We start from the raw sequence: 18,857 nt of genomic DNA, 5'->3' as shown, positions 1-18,857 counted from the left end.
CACCGGCCGTATCCCACCGAGGCGGGGTGGCCCAAAAGGAAAAACGAAAGTTTCTCCTTTTACATTTAGTAATATATACAGGAGAAGAGGTTACTAGCCCCTTGCTCCCGGCATTTTAGTTGCCTCTTACAACACGCATGGCTTACGGAGGAAGAATTCTGTTCCACTTCCCCATGGAGTATTGCTAGCTATATGTGTATTTAAATAGGTCAAAGCTAGGAACCCTTGATCACATGGAAAACAAATGCTCTTTGTACGCGACCACTATGTCACTGACAGCAAACATGGCTGGGTCCTTGATATTTAGATGTTTATTGCTATAGATTTAGAAAGCGTGATAACAGCCAAGGAAATTCCTGTTATACTCCAAAGGAGTAATTCTCATGGAAGTGACCACAATCATTATCTCTTCTCTCTGAAAGTTTAACTGGTTTGTCAACTAGGGTTTGGCCTGTGAGTTCATTCTCTGTTAGGATGACATATTCAAATCCCTACCAATATTTCCACATTGGCATGATCTGGACACTCGTCTGTGTATTTTATTGTTGTTATTTAGGAATCTGGGGCCATAGACTGGACTTAAGCAAAACTACAAATATCAATATTTCCCTTATTAGTCCATCACCATAGCAGGACACCTTACTACTATAAAATCCATTCTGGTTCCTATTCCTAGAGTGGTTCATAGAGCCTTCCACGAAAAATATTTTTCATACTTCAAATGTTTTAGTATTTAATAATATTCTAGAAGATAAAATAAAAATTATAAGAAAAAGATTGCCTAGTTATTGGTTGTTAAAGTAAAGGAAGAACTTTCAGCAAGTAGAAATGCAGTGAGAAGGTACTGCTAGGAAACCATTTTTTCAAAATGTAGACAAACAAGTTATGTTAGGAATAACAACTAAGACTGAAGTAGTAATATTAGACGTAAGTAGAATTTACAGTTTCCACTGAGAAGACCTCTTCAGATAGTTTATCAACACTTCACAGACTTGTCATTGTTTGTGAGTTCTCCTTCCTTCCTCAGTCGAATTACCTAGTCCTTTACTGTCACCTTTCTTCTGATACGGCTTTGAAGTAGTTACAGTTCAAACTTGCCCCTTGCTGCTTTGTCATTCTCAAATTCTCATTCTCATTCTCTCTCATTCTCTCATTCTCTCTCATTCTCATTCTCTCTCATTCTCATTCTCTCTCATTCTCATTCTCTCTCATTCTCATTCTCTCTCATTCTCATTCTCTCTCATTCTCTCTCATTCTCTCTCTCTCTCTCTCTCTCTCTCTCTCTCTCTCTCTCTCTCTCTCTCTCTCTCATTCTCTCTTTTTTTTTACACAGGGTTTGACAAGGTTAGGTTAAGGATCCCTAGCTTTATTGACAAGCTATTTACAGGTTAAGGATTCTCTCATTCTCTCTCTCTCTCATTCTCTCTCATTATCTCACTCTCATTCTCTCTCATTCTCTCTCTCTCTCATTCTCTCTCATTCTCTCTCTCATTCTCTCTCTCATTCTCTCTCTCTCTCATTCTCTCTCTCTCTCATTCTCTCTCTCATTCTCTCTCATTCTCTCTCTCTCGCTCTCTCTCTCTCTCTCTCTCTCTCTCTCTTTTTTTTTTTACACAGGGTTTGACAAGGTTAAGGACCCATAGCTTTATTGACAAGCTATTTACAGGTTAAGGATTCCTAACTTTGTTGGCAAGCTAAGAGCTGTTACCTACATCAGCTCATTTGAAAGCATTTTTATTGTTATGAGACATACAAGTAGGGAACAGGATGAAGTTGGAGCCATCTGTGGGCCAGAATTTTCAATTGATCAGCTGACTTTATCTCGTTGACATCATTATGCTGTACGAATGTGCTCCATACTCGAGTCATCCTGGGTATATATGATCTCAGATGGAGTGATGTTCTGGAGAAGGGTACAGCCAGAGTGAAGTTGCTGCTTTCTGCTCGTCTTGTGGCATGAAAGCTTGTTTCACGCTGTCCTCGAAGTGGATCCAAGTGTGGTACTTTGACAGTATTGGCCTTGTACATAACAGTAAGGCCACCCACATCCCTCCTGTGTTGAAGGCTCTGCTGAAATGACAGATCTATCCAGGATGGGTCCAGGTGAGAGATGAGATGTCTTGCTCTGTTCTCTACTCTGTCAAGCAGTCGCAGATGAGAGGGGGGGCAGGCAAACCAAGAAAGTAGAGCCTCAAGGTGTGAGCGTACTTGTGCCTCGTACAGAATCTTGCAACCCCTACTGTCAAGCAGATGTGAGATACGGCGAAGTGCTGTAAGCTTCCTGGCTGCCCTGTTTGCAAGATTTACAACATGGTTCTTCATGGTCAGTTTGGAGTCAAATTTTTCCCCAAGGATATCAACTTTTTCTCCAGGTGCCAACACCCTCCCATTCATCCTTAGTACTGCACCAGCATTACCATCATGGTGCCTAGAGACCGTCATTTGCATTTTCTCAGGTGCAAATGTTACTTGCCATCTATTTCCCCAAGCTGATATAGCTCTTAGCTGGTGATTGATGTAGCTTAGAGCAGCTGGCATTTCTTCTCTTGGATAAGTGAATGTCAATGTACAGTCGTCTGCATATGCATGGGATTCTGGGATGAGATGAAGAATGTCATTGAAGTAGACATTCCATAACAATGGTCCCAGCATGCTTCCTTGTGGAACACTTGCCCCAATAGGATGTCTTGTTGATGAACTACCCTGAGAGATCTACCATGAAGGTAATCACTGAGGAGACATAACGTAGAGCCTCCAATTCCCAGTGCTTGAAGTTTCGCTAAGAGGCCCTGGTGCCACACCCGGTCGAAAGCACCAGCAATGTCCAGTGCTGCCACACAGCTGACTTTGGATTCATCCAGTGACTGGTGCCACTTAGTGGAGAGGTTTAACAACAGATCAGTAGCAGAGTAACCTTTCCTGAAGCCATATTGACGATCACAAAGTAGTGAGTGGTAGTCAAAAAACTCTGTCATTTGTCTTGAGATTATTGTCTCAAGGATCTTACCAGTGATTGACAGGAGCAATACTGGTCTGTAGTTGCTGATTTCTGCTCTGCTCTTCTTTTTGTGAACAGGGACTACATTTGCCTCTTTCCACAGAGAGGGCTATTTACACTGCTAGGCAGTGCTGAAAGATGCAAGTCAGAGGTGCTGCTAGCTGGTCTGCACATCTTCTCAGCAATCTTGGGCATAACTTGTCTGGGCCCACAGCCTTTTCTTGGTCAAGCGATTTAAGAGGGAAATGCACCTCCTCCTGCCTTATTGTCACCACTGACAGTTTTGACACAGTTCTTGCAACTAGCTAAGGAGGGTCCCTTGCTGGATCAGGAACTTGCATTTTGGTAGCAAAGTGTTTGGCAAAGAGGTCCTCCTTCTCTTGACTACTAGTAGAGGTGGTCCCATCCTGTTGATTTAGAGGTGGAATGAGTTCATCAGGCAGATAACCTTGTCTGTCCTTGACCAGGGACCACCCAGTTTTGGAGCCTACCCTACCTGATGCTAGCTTTCTTTTTGTGCCCATCTCCCATTTAGCAATGGCCCATTTTTGAATGTCACCCATATGCCTACAGGATTGCCTGTGCAAGTTCCTGTTATAGGTGGTAGGATGTCTCTTATACCTTCGCCATGCTTTGTACTTAGCAGTAGCAGCCTCTCTACAACGAAAGCCAAACCAAGGCTGATCTGTAGGCTTCATCACATATTGCCGGTGAGCAATGTGTTCTTGTTGTAGATTAAGGATGTGTCCAGTGAAGGCTTTCACTTGGTTGTCAACATCCCCTTGGAGAAGAGCATTCCAATCGTTGGTGGCGAGCTCAGAGCAAAGGGCTGGCCAGTTACCTCTTTCCCATAGCCAGGTTGTGCGTGTGGACTCCTCACCTTGTTCTGTTGGGATCTTAAGTGTTGTAAAAACAGCCTTGTGGTCAGATGATCCAACGTAGCCGAGGGGTTGACAAGTGACTATACTTTCTGCCAGATCACTCACTACTGAGTCAAGGGAGGAGCCAGAGATGTGAGTAGGGATATCAACAAAGTTTCTCATGTCAAATACTGCCAGAAGGTCATCAAAGTCCCTCTGTATGAGGTGTTCATTGAGATCACCAACAATTATGATATGTTGACAGTTGTGTTGTAGCAGAAGGGAGTCCATATTTTCCATTAGGAAGTTGATGGGGTCTGCATGTTGCCACTGAAGTCTGTACATAGCACATACTAGTACAGAGGTACTAATGTTTATGCAGAGCTTGAAGAACATCATTTCAAGATGAGTAGGGGTGGCAGTATCAGTGTGTTGGGCATGAACACTCACTCACACTCTCTCTCACTCTCTCACTCTCACTCTCACTCTCACTCTCCTACTCTCACTCTCTCACTCACTCTCTCACTCTCAGTAGTAGTAGCAGTTCAGGTGGAATACGATGGGACAATAAGTTCGTTATACCCATCTTCTCACCTGGTAAGGCAATGGCTTTACAACGTTCGTTCAACAGAGTCAACAAACGCTTGACCTCGTCTGGGAAGTCAGTGGGAGCTAAGTCTTTCTCCTCAACTGGTGGAACAGATTGATCCGGTGAAGTGGATGAGGTCTCCCCGGTAGAAATAGCACCGACCCACTGGTCAGGTGACAACTCATCCTCTACCTGAACAGGGTAAGGATAGTGAACAAGGTCAACAAGATTGGTATTTGCTCTGAGACGAACACTGTGACCAGAAGTGTTAGCTAGGAAGAAATGGATCTTACTGTCTCTTAAAACATGTAAGGATGGTTCAACAAATAGACCTTTTACTTTGCAAGAATCACTGTCATCTAGGACGTTATCACCATCTGGAGCACTAGGAACAACAACAGACACTCTAGTGAGGGCACTAGCTGCGACAGAAACGTCTTTCTGCAGACGGCATGTGACATCAACAAGAGATGGCATTACTAGTTGCAAGTAATCGTTTTCCGACAAGGCGTCCCCTGTGGAGAAACTACTACTTGAATTAGCAGACATTGCAGGGATAGGCTCAGCACTCAAGGTAGTCAGAGCGTCCTCGGACACTTGAGGTAACTGGACACTATCTTGCAAGCCTGAAGTTGCAGGAACACAGGAGTGACAGGATCACCAGTGCCTGACCGCTTGGGTATGCTACTGGAAAATGCACTGGCCTGTAAGGACTTAATCCGAATGTCGTACTCTGTGGCAGTATGGCAGATCTCGGATCCAAGCTGCTAACCCCAAAATGGTACGATCAAGTCATCAATTTGGGCATGCCATCGATAAGGGTCGAGCACAATGCTTAAGTCTCGCATGGAAACAAATCCCAGTAGAAGGTCACCAGGGAAAGTAATCTGGTCGACAACAAGGAAGGAAGCAGTGAAGTCTCTACCTTGGATAGAAAAGGTGAGGGACGTTCGACCTCGGACACGCAGGTGAGAACCAGCTACTCCACTAAGGGAGGACACATGAGTCGGTTCTACGAGAAGGACACGTCGTAACTGCTTATCCCTAAACAAACTAGACCTGATAATATTGACTTGCGCACCAGAGTCCATGAACAAATGAACGGGCGCATTATGAACAGATGCTTGCACTATAGGGCCTATGGTTGCACTGGAAGTTATGTGCAAACAAAAAGGTGGATTGTCATCAGAAAAGATTTGTTCCACTTCATCCCCAAAATCATCTACGTCAGAGACGTGTGAAGCAACATCATCAGCAGGATTGTCATTCTCGAGACTGCTTAAGGCTTCAAAGGAATTGTGAACGGGGATGGTGTACTCATTATCACCTACTGTCACCATGGGACGGTTTGACTGGGGCGCTCGAATTCCCCCGTATTGGAAGAATGAGCCTGGTTCTGGTTAGTTTGAGAACCATGATGTCTGTTTCCTCTCACTCTCACTCTCTCACTCGCACTCTCTCTCTCACTCACTCTCTCACAGTCACTCTCTCATTCTCTCACTCTCTCACTCTCTCTCACTCTCTCACCCTCTCTCACTCTCTCACTCTCACTCTCTCTCTCTCACACTCTCTCCCCACTCACCTCTCCCCACCTCACCTCCCCACTCCCACCTCACCTTCACCTCACCTCACCTCACCACCTCACCTCACACCACCTCACCTCCTCACCTCACCTCACCTCCTCACCTCACTCCCACCTCCTCACCTCCTCCACCTCTCACCTCACCTCACTCTCTCCCACTCCCCACCTCCTCCTCACCTCTCTCCTCACCTCCTCACCTCTCCCCACCTCCTCACCTCTCACCACCTCTCCCCACTCCTCACCTCACCTCACCTCTCCCACCTCCCCACCTCACCTCACCCTCCCACCTCCCACCTCACCTCACCTCCCCACCTCCCCACCCCACCTCCCCACCTCACCTCCACCTCACCTCCACCTCCACCTCCACCTCCACACCACACTCACTCTCCTCACCTCCCCACCCCACCCACCTCTCACCTCCTCACCTCCTCACCTCACCTCCCCACCTCTCCTCTCTCACTCTCTCCACTCCTCACTCTCCTCACTTCTCTCACCCTCTTCTCACTCTCCTCACTCTCTACCTCTCTCACTCTCTCTCACTCTCTCACTCTCTCACTCACTCTCTCACTCTCACTCTCTCACTCTCTACTCTCTCACTCTCTCCCCTCCTCTCTCTCTCTCTCTCTCTCTACACAGGGTTTGACAAGGTTAAGGATCCCTATTTTTATTGACAAGCTATTTACAGGTTAAGGATTCCTAACTTTGTTGGCAAGCTAGGCTATTACCTACATCAGCTCATTTGAAAGCATTTTTATTGTTATGAGACATACAAGTAAGGAACGGGATGAAGTTGGAGCCATCTGTGGGCCAGCATTTTCATTTGATCAACTGACTTTATCTCGTTGACATCATTATGCTGTACAAATGTGTTCCATACTCGAGTCATCCTGGGTATATATGATCTCAGATGGAGTGATGTTCTGGAAAAGGGTACAGCCAGAGTGAAGTTGCTGCTTTCTGCCTGTCCTGTGGCATAAAAGCTTGTTTCACGCTGTCCTCGAAGTGGATCTCTCTCTCTCTCTCTCTCTCTCTCTCTCTCTCTCACTCTCTCTCTCACTCTCTCTCTCTCTCTCTCTCTCTCTCTCTCTCTCTCTCTCTCTCTCTCTCTCTCTCTCTCTCTCTCTCTCTCTCACTCTTTTTTTTTTTTTTTTTTTTTTTTTTTTTTTTTTTTTTTTTTTACACATGGTTTGACAAGGTTAAGGATCCCTAGCTTTATTGACAAGCTATTTACAGGTTAAGGATTCCTAACTTTATTGACAAGCTAAGAGCTGTTACCTACATCAGCTCATTTGAAAGCATTTTTATTGTTATGAGACATACAAGTAGGGAACAGGATGAAGTTAGAGCCATCTGTGGGCCAGCATTTTCATTTGATCAACTGACTTTATCTCGTTGACATTATTATGCTGTACGAATGTGTTCCATACTCGAGTCATCCTGGGTATATAGGATCTAAGATGGAGTGAAGTTCTGGAGAAGGGTACAGCCAGAGTGAAGTTGCTGCTTTCTGCCCGTCTTGTGGCATAAAAGCTTGTTTCACGCTGTCCTCGAAGTGGATCCAAGTGTGGTACTTTGACAGTATTGGCTTTGTACATAACAGTAAGGCCACCCACATCCCTCCTATGTTGAAGGCTCTGCTGAGATGGCAGATCTATCCAGGATGGGTCCACGCGAGAGATGAGACGTCTTGCTCTGTTCTCTACTCTGTCAAGCAGTTGCAGATGAGAGGGTGGGCAGGCAAACCAAGAAAGTGGAGCATACTCAAGGTGCGAGCGTACTTGTGCCTCGTACAGAATCTTGCAACCCCTACTGTCAAGTAGATGCGAGATACGGCGAAGTGCTGTAAGCTTCCTGGCTGCCTTGTTTGCAAGATTTACAACATGGTTCTTCATGGTTAGTTTGGAGTCAAATTTCAACCCAAGGATATCAACTTTTTCTCCAGGTGCCAACACTCACTCATTCATCCTTAGTACTGCACCAGCATTACCATCATGGTGCCTAGAGATGATTATCATTTGCGTTTTCTCAGGTGCAAATGTTACTTGCCATCTATTTCCCCAAGCTGTTTTAGCTCTCAGCTGATGATTGATGTAGCTTAGAGCAGCTGGCATTTCTTCTCTTGGATAAGTGAATGTCAGTGTGCAGTCGTCTGCATATGCATGTGATTCTGGGATGAGATGAAGAAGGTCGTTGAAGTAGACATTCCATAACAATGGTCCCAGCACGCTTCCTTGTGGAACACTTGCCCCAATAGGATGTCTTGCTGATTCTGTTCCATTGAGAACTACACTTAGAGATCTACCATGAAGGTAATCACTGAGGAGACATAGCGTAGAGCCTGCAATTCCCAGTGCTTGAAGTTTTGCTAAGAGACCCTGGTGCCACACCCGGTTGAAAGCGCCAGTAATGTCCAGTGCTACCACACAGCTGACTTTGGATTCATCCAGTGACTGGTGCCACTTAGTGGAGAGGTTCAACAACAGATCAGCAGCAGAGTAACCTTTCCTGAAGCCATATTGACGATCACAAAGTAGTGAGTGATAGTCAAAAAAAACTGTCATTTGTCTTGAGATTATTGTCTCAAGGATCTCAGCAGTGATTGACAGGAGTGACACTGGTCTGTAGTTGCTGATTTCTGCTCTGCTCTTCATTTTGTGAACAGGGACTTCATTTGCCTCTTTCCATAGAGAGGGCCATTTACACTGTACTAGGCAGTGCTGAAAGATGCGAGTTAGAGGTGCTGCTAGCTGGTCTGCCCATCTCTCTCTTTCTCTCTCTCTCTCTCTCTCTCTCTCTCTCTCTCTCTCTCTCTCTCTCTCTCTCTCTCTCTCTCTCTCTCTCTCTCTCTCTCTCTCTCTCTCTCTCTCTTTCTCTCTCTCTCTCTCTCTCTTTCTCTTTCTCTCTTTCTCTCTTTCTCTTTCTTTCTCTCTTTCTCTTTCTCTCTTTCTCTTTCTTTCTTTTCTCTTTCTCTTTCTCTCTTCTTTCTCTCTTCTTTCTCTCTTCTTTCTCTCTGCTTTCTCTCTTCTTTCTCTCTCTTTCTCTCTCTCTCTCTCTCTCTCTCTCTCTCTCTCTCTCTCTCTCTCTCTCTCTCTCTCTCTCTCTCTTTTCTCTCTGTCTCTCTCTCCTTTTTTTTTTTTTTTTTACACAGGGTTTGACAAGGTTAAGGATCCCTAGCTTTATTGACAGCTATTTACAGGTTAAGGATTCCTAACTTTATTGATAAAGCAAGCTAAGAGCTGTTACCTACATCAGCTCATTTGAAAGCATTTTTATTGTTGAGACATACAAGTAGGAAACAGGATGAAGTTGGAGCCATCTGTGGGCCAGCATTTTCATTTGATTTTCATTTCATTTTCTTTCTCTCTTTCTCTCTTTCTCTTTTTCTCTTTCTCTCTCTTTCTCTCTCTTTCTTTCTCTCTCTTTCTCTCTCATCCCATGAGATATGCTGGTTTGCTACATGCAACTCATTTTCCACCAAAAGTGATTTCAATGCATAAGCTAAGAGTCTGGAGTACATCGGTCACATTAAGCAAGGGACAGTAGTATAGCATATTTATCTACCCATCTCCCAGAAATGTTTTTTGATATTTATAGGACTAATAACCTCTTTCCCTAAATAGTTTTCATGCTTGCTTTCTTTCTAGGTTCTAAAGTTCATTAATTATTTTTTTTGTCTTCACAGCAACAAGTGCAACAGGTACGAGTCCAGGGTGGCAAGACGGTGGTGACTACTGTACGACAAAACACTGCAGCTGCCACTGCGACCACCAGCACCGCCAATGCCACTACTAACTCAGTACCTACTGCCACCAAAACCATAACTGTTAATAAGGCTCTCCCTACCAAAGATAAAGACAAGACAAAAGATAAACTATACACATACAGGTGTGCTTGCTACAACATTTTGTCTTGTAATCATCAGCTTGTTGCTTGTGCAGTTGTGCTTACCATTAATGATTTCAGCTGTTTGCTTACCTCATAGTAGGTGGCAGTAATGGTTTATATTCACACAAGAACAGCATTCAAGTTTAAGAAAATTTTGTCAGTTTTGTAGCCATAGGCAAAGTTACATCCTCTATTTACTTAGGTATTCTTGTTAAATGGATTCCTTGTACTTCTTTATTTCACTTGGGTGTTTCATACCTGAGACAAGAAGGGCATGATGATGATGATTTTTTTTTTTTTGGGGGGAATCAGAATTCTCATGCTGCAATAGGTAAATCTGACATGTAAAATCAGTCTATAATTTGCATCAAATTCATTTTTTTTGGGGGGGAAGCTATATTTTTAACCCTTAAACTGTTCAAACGTAGATCTACTTCTGTGTGCGTAGTGCTCCGAACGTAGATCTACATTTTTTTTTTTACATAAGAAACAATGTAAAATTGAATGTAGATCTATATTCAGAGCGCTACGTGTGTGAACGTGGATTTATATTTGGACAGTTTAAGGGTTAAAGCAATTGGTAGATTAGGAACTTTTATAAGCTCTTAGTAGTGATTTCTATGTTTTGGGCCTTTCATGTGCATGGAATTTTTACTTCAATTGAGTCAAATACAGGAAATGTTGAAGTACGTATTTATTCCTTGTATTGTGTGAGGATGAATATAAATACCCTGCTAACCTTCTCTTCTCCAGCTTCATTGGGGAAATATATCCTTTTGTGAAATCAAGTTCCTAAACAAGACAAAGGACTCCTATCAGCCCTTATAGTGTTGTAGTGCAGTGATTGTATCCCTCCACCCAAAGGAAATTACAGTGGAACCTCAAAAATTGAACGTATGACATATAGAACATTTTGAAAATAGGGCCATTTTTTCGGACAGTGTCCCTATTATCGAACGCGCCCCTATTTTCGGACCGCCGGGTACGGGACCTGTCTGCCGGCCCGCTCTGTCCATGTCCCCGCGCAGGCGCCGTGAGCAGTCTAGCTTTGTTTATGCTTGAGTGAATACTAACCTGCGCTCTCATTCACGCATTTTACGATTATTTCGTTGTGTTTAGTGCTTTTGGGACTGTGAAATAAGCTGCCATGGGCCCAAAGAAACTTGCTAGTGGTACCCCTATGGTAAAGAAAGTGAGAAACACCATAGATGCAAAGAAGGAAATAATACAGAAGTATGAGAGTGGTGTGAGACTTGTTGAGCTTGCCAGGATGTATGGGAAAAACAAGTCGACCATCGGTTCTATCCTGTCAAAGAAAGAACAAATCAAGGAAGCTGATGTTGTGAAAGGTGTTAATATGCTAACCAAAAAAAGACCACAAATAGTTGAAGAGGTTGAGAAGTTGTTGCTGGTGTGGATCAAGGATAAAGAGATTGCAGGTGATAGTGTTTCAGAGACGATTATTTGCCAAAAGGCAAGGAAGTTGCATGCCGATCTGGTACAGAAAACTCCTGGAATTTAAGGCCAGCAGAGGCTGGTTTGACAGATTTAAGAAGTGTAGTGGCATACACAATGTTGCAAGACATGGTGAGGCAGCCAGTTCAGACAAACGGGCGGCTGAGAAGTTTGTACAGGAGTTTAAGGGGTACATAGTGAAGAATTGAAACCTGAACAAGTGTTTAATTATGACAAAACAGGCTTGTTTTGGAAGAATGCCAAAAAGGACCTTCATCACACAGGAGGAAAAGGCACTGCCAGGACACAAGCCTATGAAAGACAGGCTTACTCTTTTGTTCTGTGCTAATGCTAGTGGTGATTTTAAAGTGAAGCCTTGTTCTTAAAGACATTGTTTAAGAAAAACAATGTCTTTTAGAACAAGTTATGTGTCTTGTGGAAAGCTAATCATAAGGCATGGGTCACAAGACAAATTTTCAAAGAGTGGGTCCATGAAGTGCTCGGCCCCAGTGTGAAAAAATACCTCCAGGAAAAGAAATTGCCACTCAAGTTCCTCCTGTTAATGGACAATGCTCCTGCTCATCCTCCAAACTTATTAGTCCTCTTGTCTAAGGACTTCAGTTTTATAAAAGTGAAGTTTTTGCCTCCTAACACCACTCCTCTCCTCCAGCCCATGGACCAGCAGGTCATTTCTAACTTCAAAAAACTCTACACAAAAGCAGTGTTTGAAAAGTGCTTTGAAGTGACCACAGCCACTAAGTTGACCCTAAGAGAGTTCTGGAGGAATCACTTCAACATCTAAAGCTCTATAAGCCTTATAGGTAAGGCTTGGGAGGGAGTGACTTACAGGACTTTGAACTCTGCTTGGAGACAATTGTGGCCAGATTGTGTCCAAAAGAGGGATTTTGAAGGGTTTGAGGCTGACCCTGACCCAGCTCACCCTCTGCCTGTTGTGGACTCTATTGTGGCATTGGGGAACACCCTGGAGGTGAGTGGTGAGGATGTGGAAGAGTTGGGAGAGGACCACAGGGAAGAGCTAACCACTGAAGGGCTGCAAGAGCCTCATCTGGAGCAGTATCAGACCACAGCTGAGGAACTTGCTTCAGAGGAGGATTAAGGAGATTTGTGCAAAGATTAAGGAGATTTGTGCCAAGTGGAATGATGTCCAAATGTTTGTGCAGAAGTACCACCCTGAGCAAGCTGAAACAAGCCATCTTTGCAACAAGTTCAGTGACAGAACCTTGTCCCATTTTAGGGAAATGTTAGAGGTGCCAGAAACAGAGGACTGGGGACAGTTATTTTGTGAGACAGGGGTCCAGTGACTCTCAAGCTGGTCCTAGTGGCATTAAAAGACAGAGAAGGGAAGTGACCCCAGAGAGGGCTCTACCTGAAGTCCTCATGGAGGGGGATTCTCCTTCCAAACACTAACCCCAACTCACTCTCTCCTCCTCCCTATCTTCCAGATGCTATCACCAATCTTCAATAAAAGTAAGTAAAAATGTTATTTTATATGTATTACTATACATAATTAAAAACTATAGTATTTGTTATATGTAAAACTGTAATTAATCTCTCTAAAATGTATTTTTTGTGTGAATATTTTTGGGTTTCTGGAACAGATTAATTGTATTTCCATTATTTCTTATGGGAAATATTGCTTCGAATTTCAGACTTTTTGAATTTAGAACTAGCTCCTGGAACGGATTAAGTTCGATTTTTGAGGTTCCACTGTAGATCATTTTAGGGCATCTGGCAGGGCCTCTGATGACAAAAGTACTGATTTATAGAGTTTGCCTGTAGTTCCAGGGGTGGTAACTGATGTGAGACTCCTGGCATTCTTTCTAGTTTGCCCACCAGTATTATTATTTTAAAGATGATTATCCAATTAGTGTTCTTGTCTAATTACATTGCTTCATTATACCTAGCACAGTTTTGAAAGGGCCATCCTGGTGGTGTTCACTGGGTAGGGTAAGAGGTTGTCTTCATTCACTTCTATCAGACATTCTTACACAAGCCTGCTGGATGCTCATGCCTCTCAAACTCAGAGTTTTTTTTTTTTTCAACCCTCTGCCTCCATCTAATCCTGGGACAATCCCTACCCCTCCTGCCTTCTACTACAGATTTTTACACCCTCTTCATCCTCTCTACTTACCCAAACTACCTCAACAACCCCTCCTCAGCCCTCTGAATTATACTCTTGGTAATCCCACATCACCTTTTCAATTTCTGCACTCTGAATTCTCTGCATGATATTCACACCACATTTACTGTCAACACATGACGTCTCGTTTGCCTTTAGCCTCCTTCCATAACCCTTTGAGGGTCGACAGGCCCTCTCCGAAACTCGTTCTCAGGGTCGGCCAAATTTAAAAAAAAAAAATTATTTTCTCTTATGAAAAGATAGAGAATCTTTTCCCGATCATAAAGACACCAAAAGTTTGAAATTTGATAGAAAACTTACGGAATTATGCTCTCGCAAAGTTAGCGGTCTCGGCGATGTTTACGCATCGGCGATTTTGCCCACTTTGAGCCCCATTTTCGGCCAATTTCCCTGTACTAGTTGACAAAAAACATGAATATTTCGCTAGAACTCCATTTTTTCTATCGAATGGGTGCAAGAAACCACCCATTTATGAAATTCAACTATCCAGTACAGTGGTCAGAATTTAGCAATTTTGCCAATTTCACACAAATTTCAAAAGATGCCAATTTCCGAATAGGGTCCAGAATAAACAAGAAAGACATTCCTGGCACTAAAATGACATTTCCTCTAGTCATTAGTCACGTCTCAAGGCCCCTCTTATATTCTTTTGCTTTCCACTTTGAATTTTTATTCTCACAAAAAATATAAGATTTACTGTTATGTAGACTACTGCATTAGTGTAAAAAATGGTATAAATATTATTGGTGCACTTGTGAAAGAATATTAGACTCACCAGTTGCACGCTTGGCACGATTTGTTTACTTTTGAAGTTTGGTAAAAATCGAACATTTCTGCTACTTTGAGCTCAATTTCAAGGCACCTTTCATTGTAAAACCAGTCAAAATCATCTCAATTTCTGTAATATGTCTTCCATTCTATAAAATGAGACCAAGAAAACTAGAATACAACAATAAATACCATACAAAAATACACTGCAAAGTCACTGATTTATTCCAAAAAAATGGTCAAAGTTTTTTTTTCTCATTATGCACTGTGTGCTGCAGGATTTTTTTTAGACTGTGCACACTGACCACATAGACCCATTCTTTCATATGAAGGCCTACCAGCTTTCTCCCACTAGATTTGAGGCTGCTAGAATTTATGCGTACTAGTACGTCAAAAACCCCTACGCGTAAGACGTACTAGTACGACCAAAACCCTCAAAGGGTTAAGCATTCAAAACCCATGATGAACATAGATAAACTTCTTTCTTTCTCCAGATATTTCAATAGACCACCCACCATTTTCCCTCTTATCTATATGTATAGTTCCTTTACATGTATATAAAGGGAAGGGGGACAAAAGAGATTGTAAAAATTATAGGAGAATCAGTTGAAAGTGAACATAGGTAAGGGTAAGGTGATGAGGGTATCAAATGATTTAGATAAAGACAAATTGGATATCACATTGGAGAGAGGGAGTATGGAAGAAGTGAATGTTTTCAGATATTTGAGAGTTGACGTGTCAGCGGATGGGTTTATGAATGATGAGGTTAACCATAGAATTGATGAAGGAAAAAAAGTGAGTGGTGCATCAAGGTATATGTGGAGACAAAAAACATTATCTATGGAGGCAAAGAAGGGAATATGTGAAAGGATGTATAATGGTACCAACTCTCGTTTATGGGTGTGAAGCTTGGGTTGTAAATGCTGCAGCGAGGAGGTGGTTGGAGGCATTGGCGATGTCCTGTCTAAGGGCAATGTGTTTTGTAAATATTTTGCAGAAAAATGGAAATCAGGTGTGGTGTTAATAAAAGTATTAGAGGGCTGAAGAGGGGTTGTTGAGGTGGTTTGGTCATTTAGTGAGAATGGATCAAAGTAGAATGACATGAAGTGCGTATAAATCTGTTGGGGAAGGAGGGCGGGGTAGGGGTCATCCTTGAAAAGGTTGGAGGGAGGGGGTAAAGGAGGTTTTGTGGGCGAGGGGCTCAAACTTCCAGCAAGCGTGCGTGAGCACGTTAGATAGGAGTGAATGGAGACGAATGGTTTTTGGGACCTGACGAGCTGTTGGAATGTGAGCAGGGTTTATTGAAGTGATTCAGTGAAACTGGTTATTTTTATATAACCAGCCTTGAGTACTGGAAATGGGAAGTACGATGCCTGCACTTTAAAGGAGGGGTTTGGGATATTGGCAGTTTGGAGAAGCATGTTATATATCTTTATATATGCTTCTAAACTGTTGTATCTTGGCATCTCTGCAATGACAGTGATTATGTGTGAGTGTGGTGATAGTGTTGAATGATGATGAAAGTGTTTTCTTTTTGGGGATTTTCTTTCTTTTTGGGTCTCCCTGCCTTGGTGGGAGACAGTCAACTTGTTGAAAATAAAAAAAAAAATTGATATTTATTATCATGAATCTCTCTCGACTCCTTTCCAGAGAATACGTTTAAATGCTTTAAGACTTTTTCTTGAAATTTGGACATAGCTGGAATCGATTTCTGAGGTCACCTCCCAAGTGACTCAGTCCTAGACCAGGCCTCCTAGTTGCTGACCTGATCGACCAAGATTTTAGTGCCAGCTGCATACAGTCTGACAAAGGCACCACAGCTCAACTGATAGTGAATTGACTTCAAGAACTTACTAAGTTCCCTTTGTGCATAAAAGGAGTGTCTTGAATGTTGGTCCTCTTTCATTGCTCATTGTGCCCCTGCTTTCCATTGGTGGTATTTTGCACCATCTGCCAAGCTTCTTGCTTTAATATGAAGGGATTTTATTGTGTTGTTTGGGACAAAACCCTCCAGAATTTTCCAGTTTTCGAGTGTTATGTATCTTTCTCAACTATGTTTTAAGGGGCACAGCTAAAGGAACTTCAAGCTTTCCCAGCATTTCAGATGGTTGACTAAATTATACGAGCAGTGAAGGTTCGCTGGATTTTCCAGTTCTCCAATATCTCCTGCATTTCAGGAGGCTGTTAGTATACAAAGTATTCCAGCCTTGAGAGAACAAGAGACTTGAAGATAATCATTGGCATGGAAACATTGTTGTGATCCTTCAATGTGAGATTCTATCACACAGGCTGTGTCAGCAGATTTATGCTGAAAAAGATGGTGGGTTCTTATTCAGGCAATCATCCTGTGGGGATAAGAATAGGTCCCTCCCAGTAGCTGAAGAATGTATGAGTGTGAAGCCTTCAGCAGACTGCAGAGGGCTGCAATTTATTATCAAAATATACAGCACCCATTTTATAATTTCTTTTTGTTTTTTATATCTTCATGTTGAGGATACACATGTGAGCATTGTAGCTGTGAACAAGCTGCAGAGACCATTCAAACCTTATTATTACATGGAGAAATCCAGTGTGCACATTTTGAACAGGATTCTGTTGCTACCTTTACAATTTATGGGTGATGAATCGAACCAAATATAAATGAGCCTTGTAAAAAAAGTAGGAAAACTTTAATTCAAAGAAGAATATCATCTCATGAAGCCTGTTAACCTTACAATTGTCATTTTAAGCATGAATTGTAGTTTTTTTTTTATGTAGTAACACTGTCCAACAATGGCTTTAGTTCACAAATTTTGGGATGCTGAATTAAAATCTGAACCACGTTTTGGTCCAGCACTTACAGTTTCTGTGAAATAGAACCTCATGGTGAACAGTTTCACCAAGACATAGATAGCCATCATGGAGAAGAGATATCAGGGAAACCTGATGATCAGTTTAATTGTTAACTACTGCTGGACACTGGTGCAGGAGAGCAATACAGAAAACAAGCAAAAAAGTCTGAAAACTGTGATACAAATATGTTTGTATGACTGCATAGAATTTATTTTTATTTTCTGGGAGTCACCCTGCCTTGGTGGGAGACGGCCACCATGTTGAAAAAATATTTATCTATCCATATATGTATTTTGTTTTTTTAATATGTTGGCCATCTCTCACCAAAGCAGGGTGACAATCCCCCCCAAAATGGTTTCTCCATCACCCAGCACTTTCACCATCGTTCACACAAAATCATTGTCTTTGCAGAAATGCCCAGATATGACAGTTAGATGTCACTCCAAGCAGCCAATATTCCAAACCCATTCTTTAAAGTGCATTCATTGTACTTCCCATCTCCAGGACTCAAGTCCAGCTAACCGGTTTCCCTGAGTCCCTTTACAGAATATTACCCTGCTCGCACTCCAACAGCTCGTCAGGTCCCCAAAACCATTCTTCTCCATTCACTCCTGTTTAACATGCTCACACATGCCTGCTGCATGTCCATGCCCCTTGCACAAAAGGGGTTTATTTCCTTGTAGTAGTAGATGGGTAGACAGCAACCACCCAGGGGGGTACCACTGTCCTGCCAAGTGAGTGTGAAACGAAAACCTGTAATTGTTTTACATGATGGTAGGATTGCTGGTGTCTTATGTCTGCCTCAAATATGCAAGATTGCAGGTACATCTTGCTACTTCTACTTACACTTAGGTCACACTACACATACATGTACATGTTTATTTATACACACTCATCTGAGTTTTCATTGATTTTATCTTAATAGCTCTTGGTCTTATTACTTTTCCTTTTATATCCATGGGGAAGTGGAATAAGAATCTTTCCTCCATAAACCATGCATGTTGTAAAAGTCAACTAAAATGCTGGGGACAATGGGCTAGTAACCCCTTTTCCTGTAATAATTACTAAAAAGAATAAGAAGAAAATTGTCAAAGTGGGAAGTCTGAATATGCATGGATGTTGTGTAAATGATAAGAAAGAGATGATTGTGGATGTTATGAATGAGAAGAAGCTGGATGTCCTGGCTTTAAGTGAAACGAATTTGAAGGGGGTAGGAGAGTTTCAGTGGAGAGGAATAAATGGGATTAGGTCAGGGGTTTCAAATAGAGTTAGAGCTAAAGAAGTAATAGCAATAATGTTGAAGGGTAAGTTATGGCAGGAAAAGAGGGACTATAAATGTATTAATTCAAGGATTATGTGGAGTAAAATAAAGATCGGATGTGAAAAGTGGGTTATAGTAAGCGTATATGCACCTGGAGAAGAGAGAAGTGTAGAGGAGAGAGAGATTTTGGGAAATGTTGAGTGAATGCATGGGGAGTTTTAAACCAAATGTGAAAGTAATGGTAGTTGGGGATTTCAATGCTAAAGTGGGCAAAAATGTTGTGGAGGGAGTAGTAGGTAAATTTGGGATGCCAGGGGTAAATGAAAATGGGGAGCCTTTAATTGAGCTATGTGTAGAAAGAGGTTTGGTAATAAGTAATACATATTTTATGAAGAAGAGGATAAATAAATATACAAGGTATGATATAGCACGTAATGAAAGTAGCTTGTTAGATTATGTATTGGTG

At 42.3% G+C, this 18,857-nt stretch overlaps 1 protein-coding gene across 6 annotated transcripts in view; it reads left to right on the top strand.

Moving 5' to 3' along the window:
- The window catches only part of LOC128700023 (transcription initiation factor TFIID subunit 4), a 206,434-nt gene that overhangs the window by 106,280 nt on the left and 81,297 nt on the right, over positions 1-18,857 (top strand). For all 6 annotated transcript variants that reach the window (XM_053792952.2, XM_053792954.2, XM_053792950.2 and 3 more), the window contains one exon: positions 9,712-9,914. In XM_053792952.2, coding sequence (XP_053648927.1) covers positions 9,712-9,914 — 203 coding nt within the window. The remainder of the gene's footprint in view (positions 1-9,711; positions 9,915-18,857) is intronic.

The sequence above is a fragment of the Cherax quadricarinatus genome, chromosome 64 (assembly GCF_038502225.1).
Source record: "Cherax quadricarinatus isolate ZL_2023a chromosome 64, ASM3850222v1, whole genome shotgun sequence".
Taxonomy (NCBI): domain Eukaryota; kingdom Metazoa; phylum Arthropoda; class Malacostraca; order Decapoda; family Parastacidae; genus Cherax; species Cherax quadricarinatus.
This window is presented reverse-complemented; position numbering and strand designations above follow the sequence as displayed.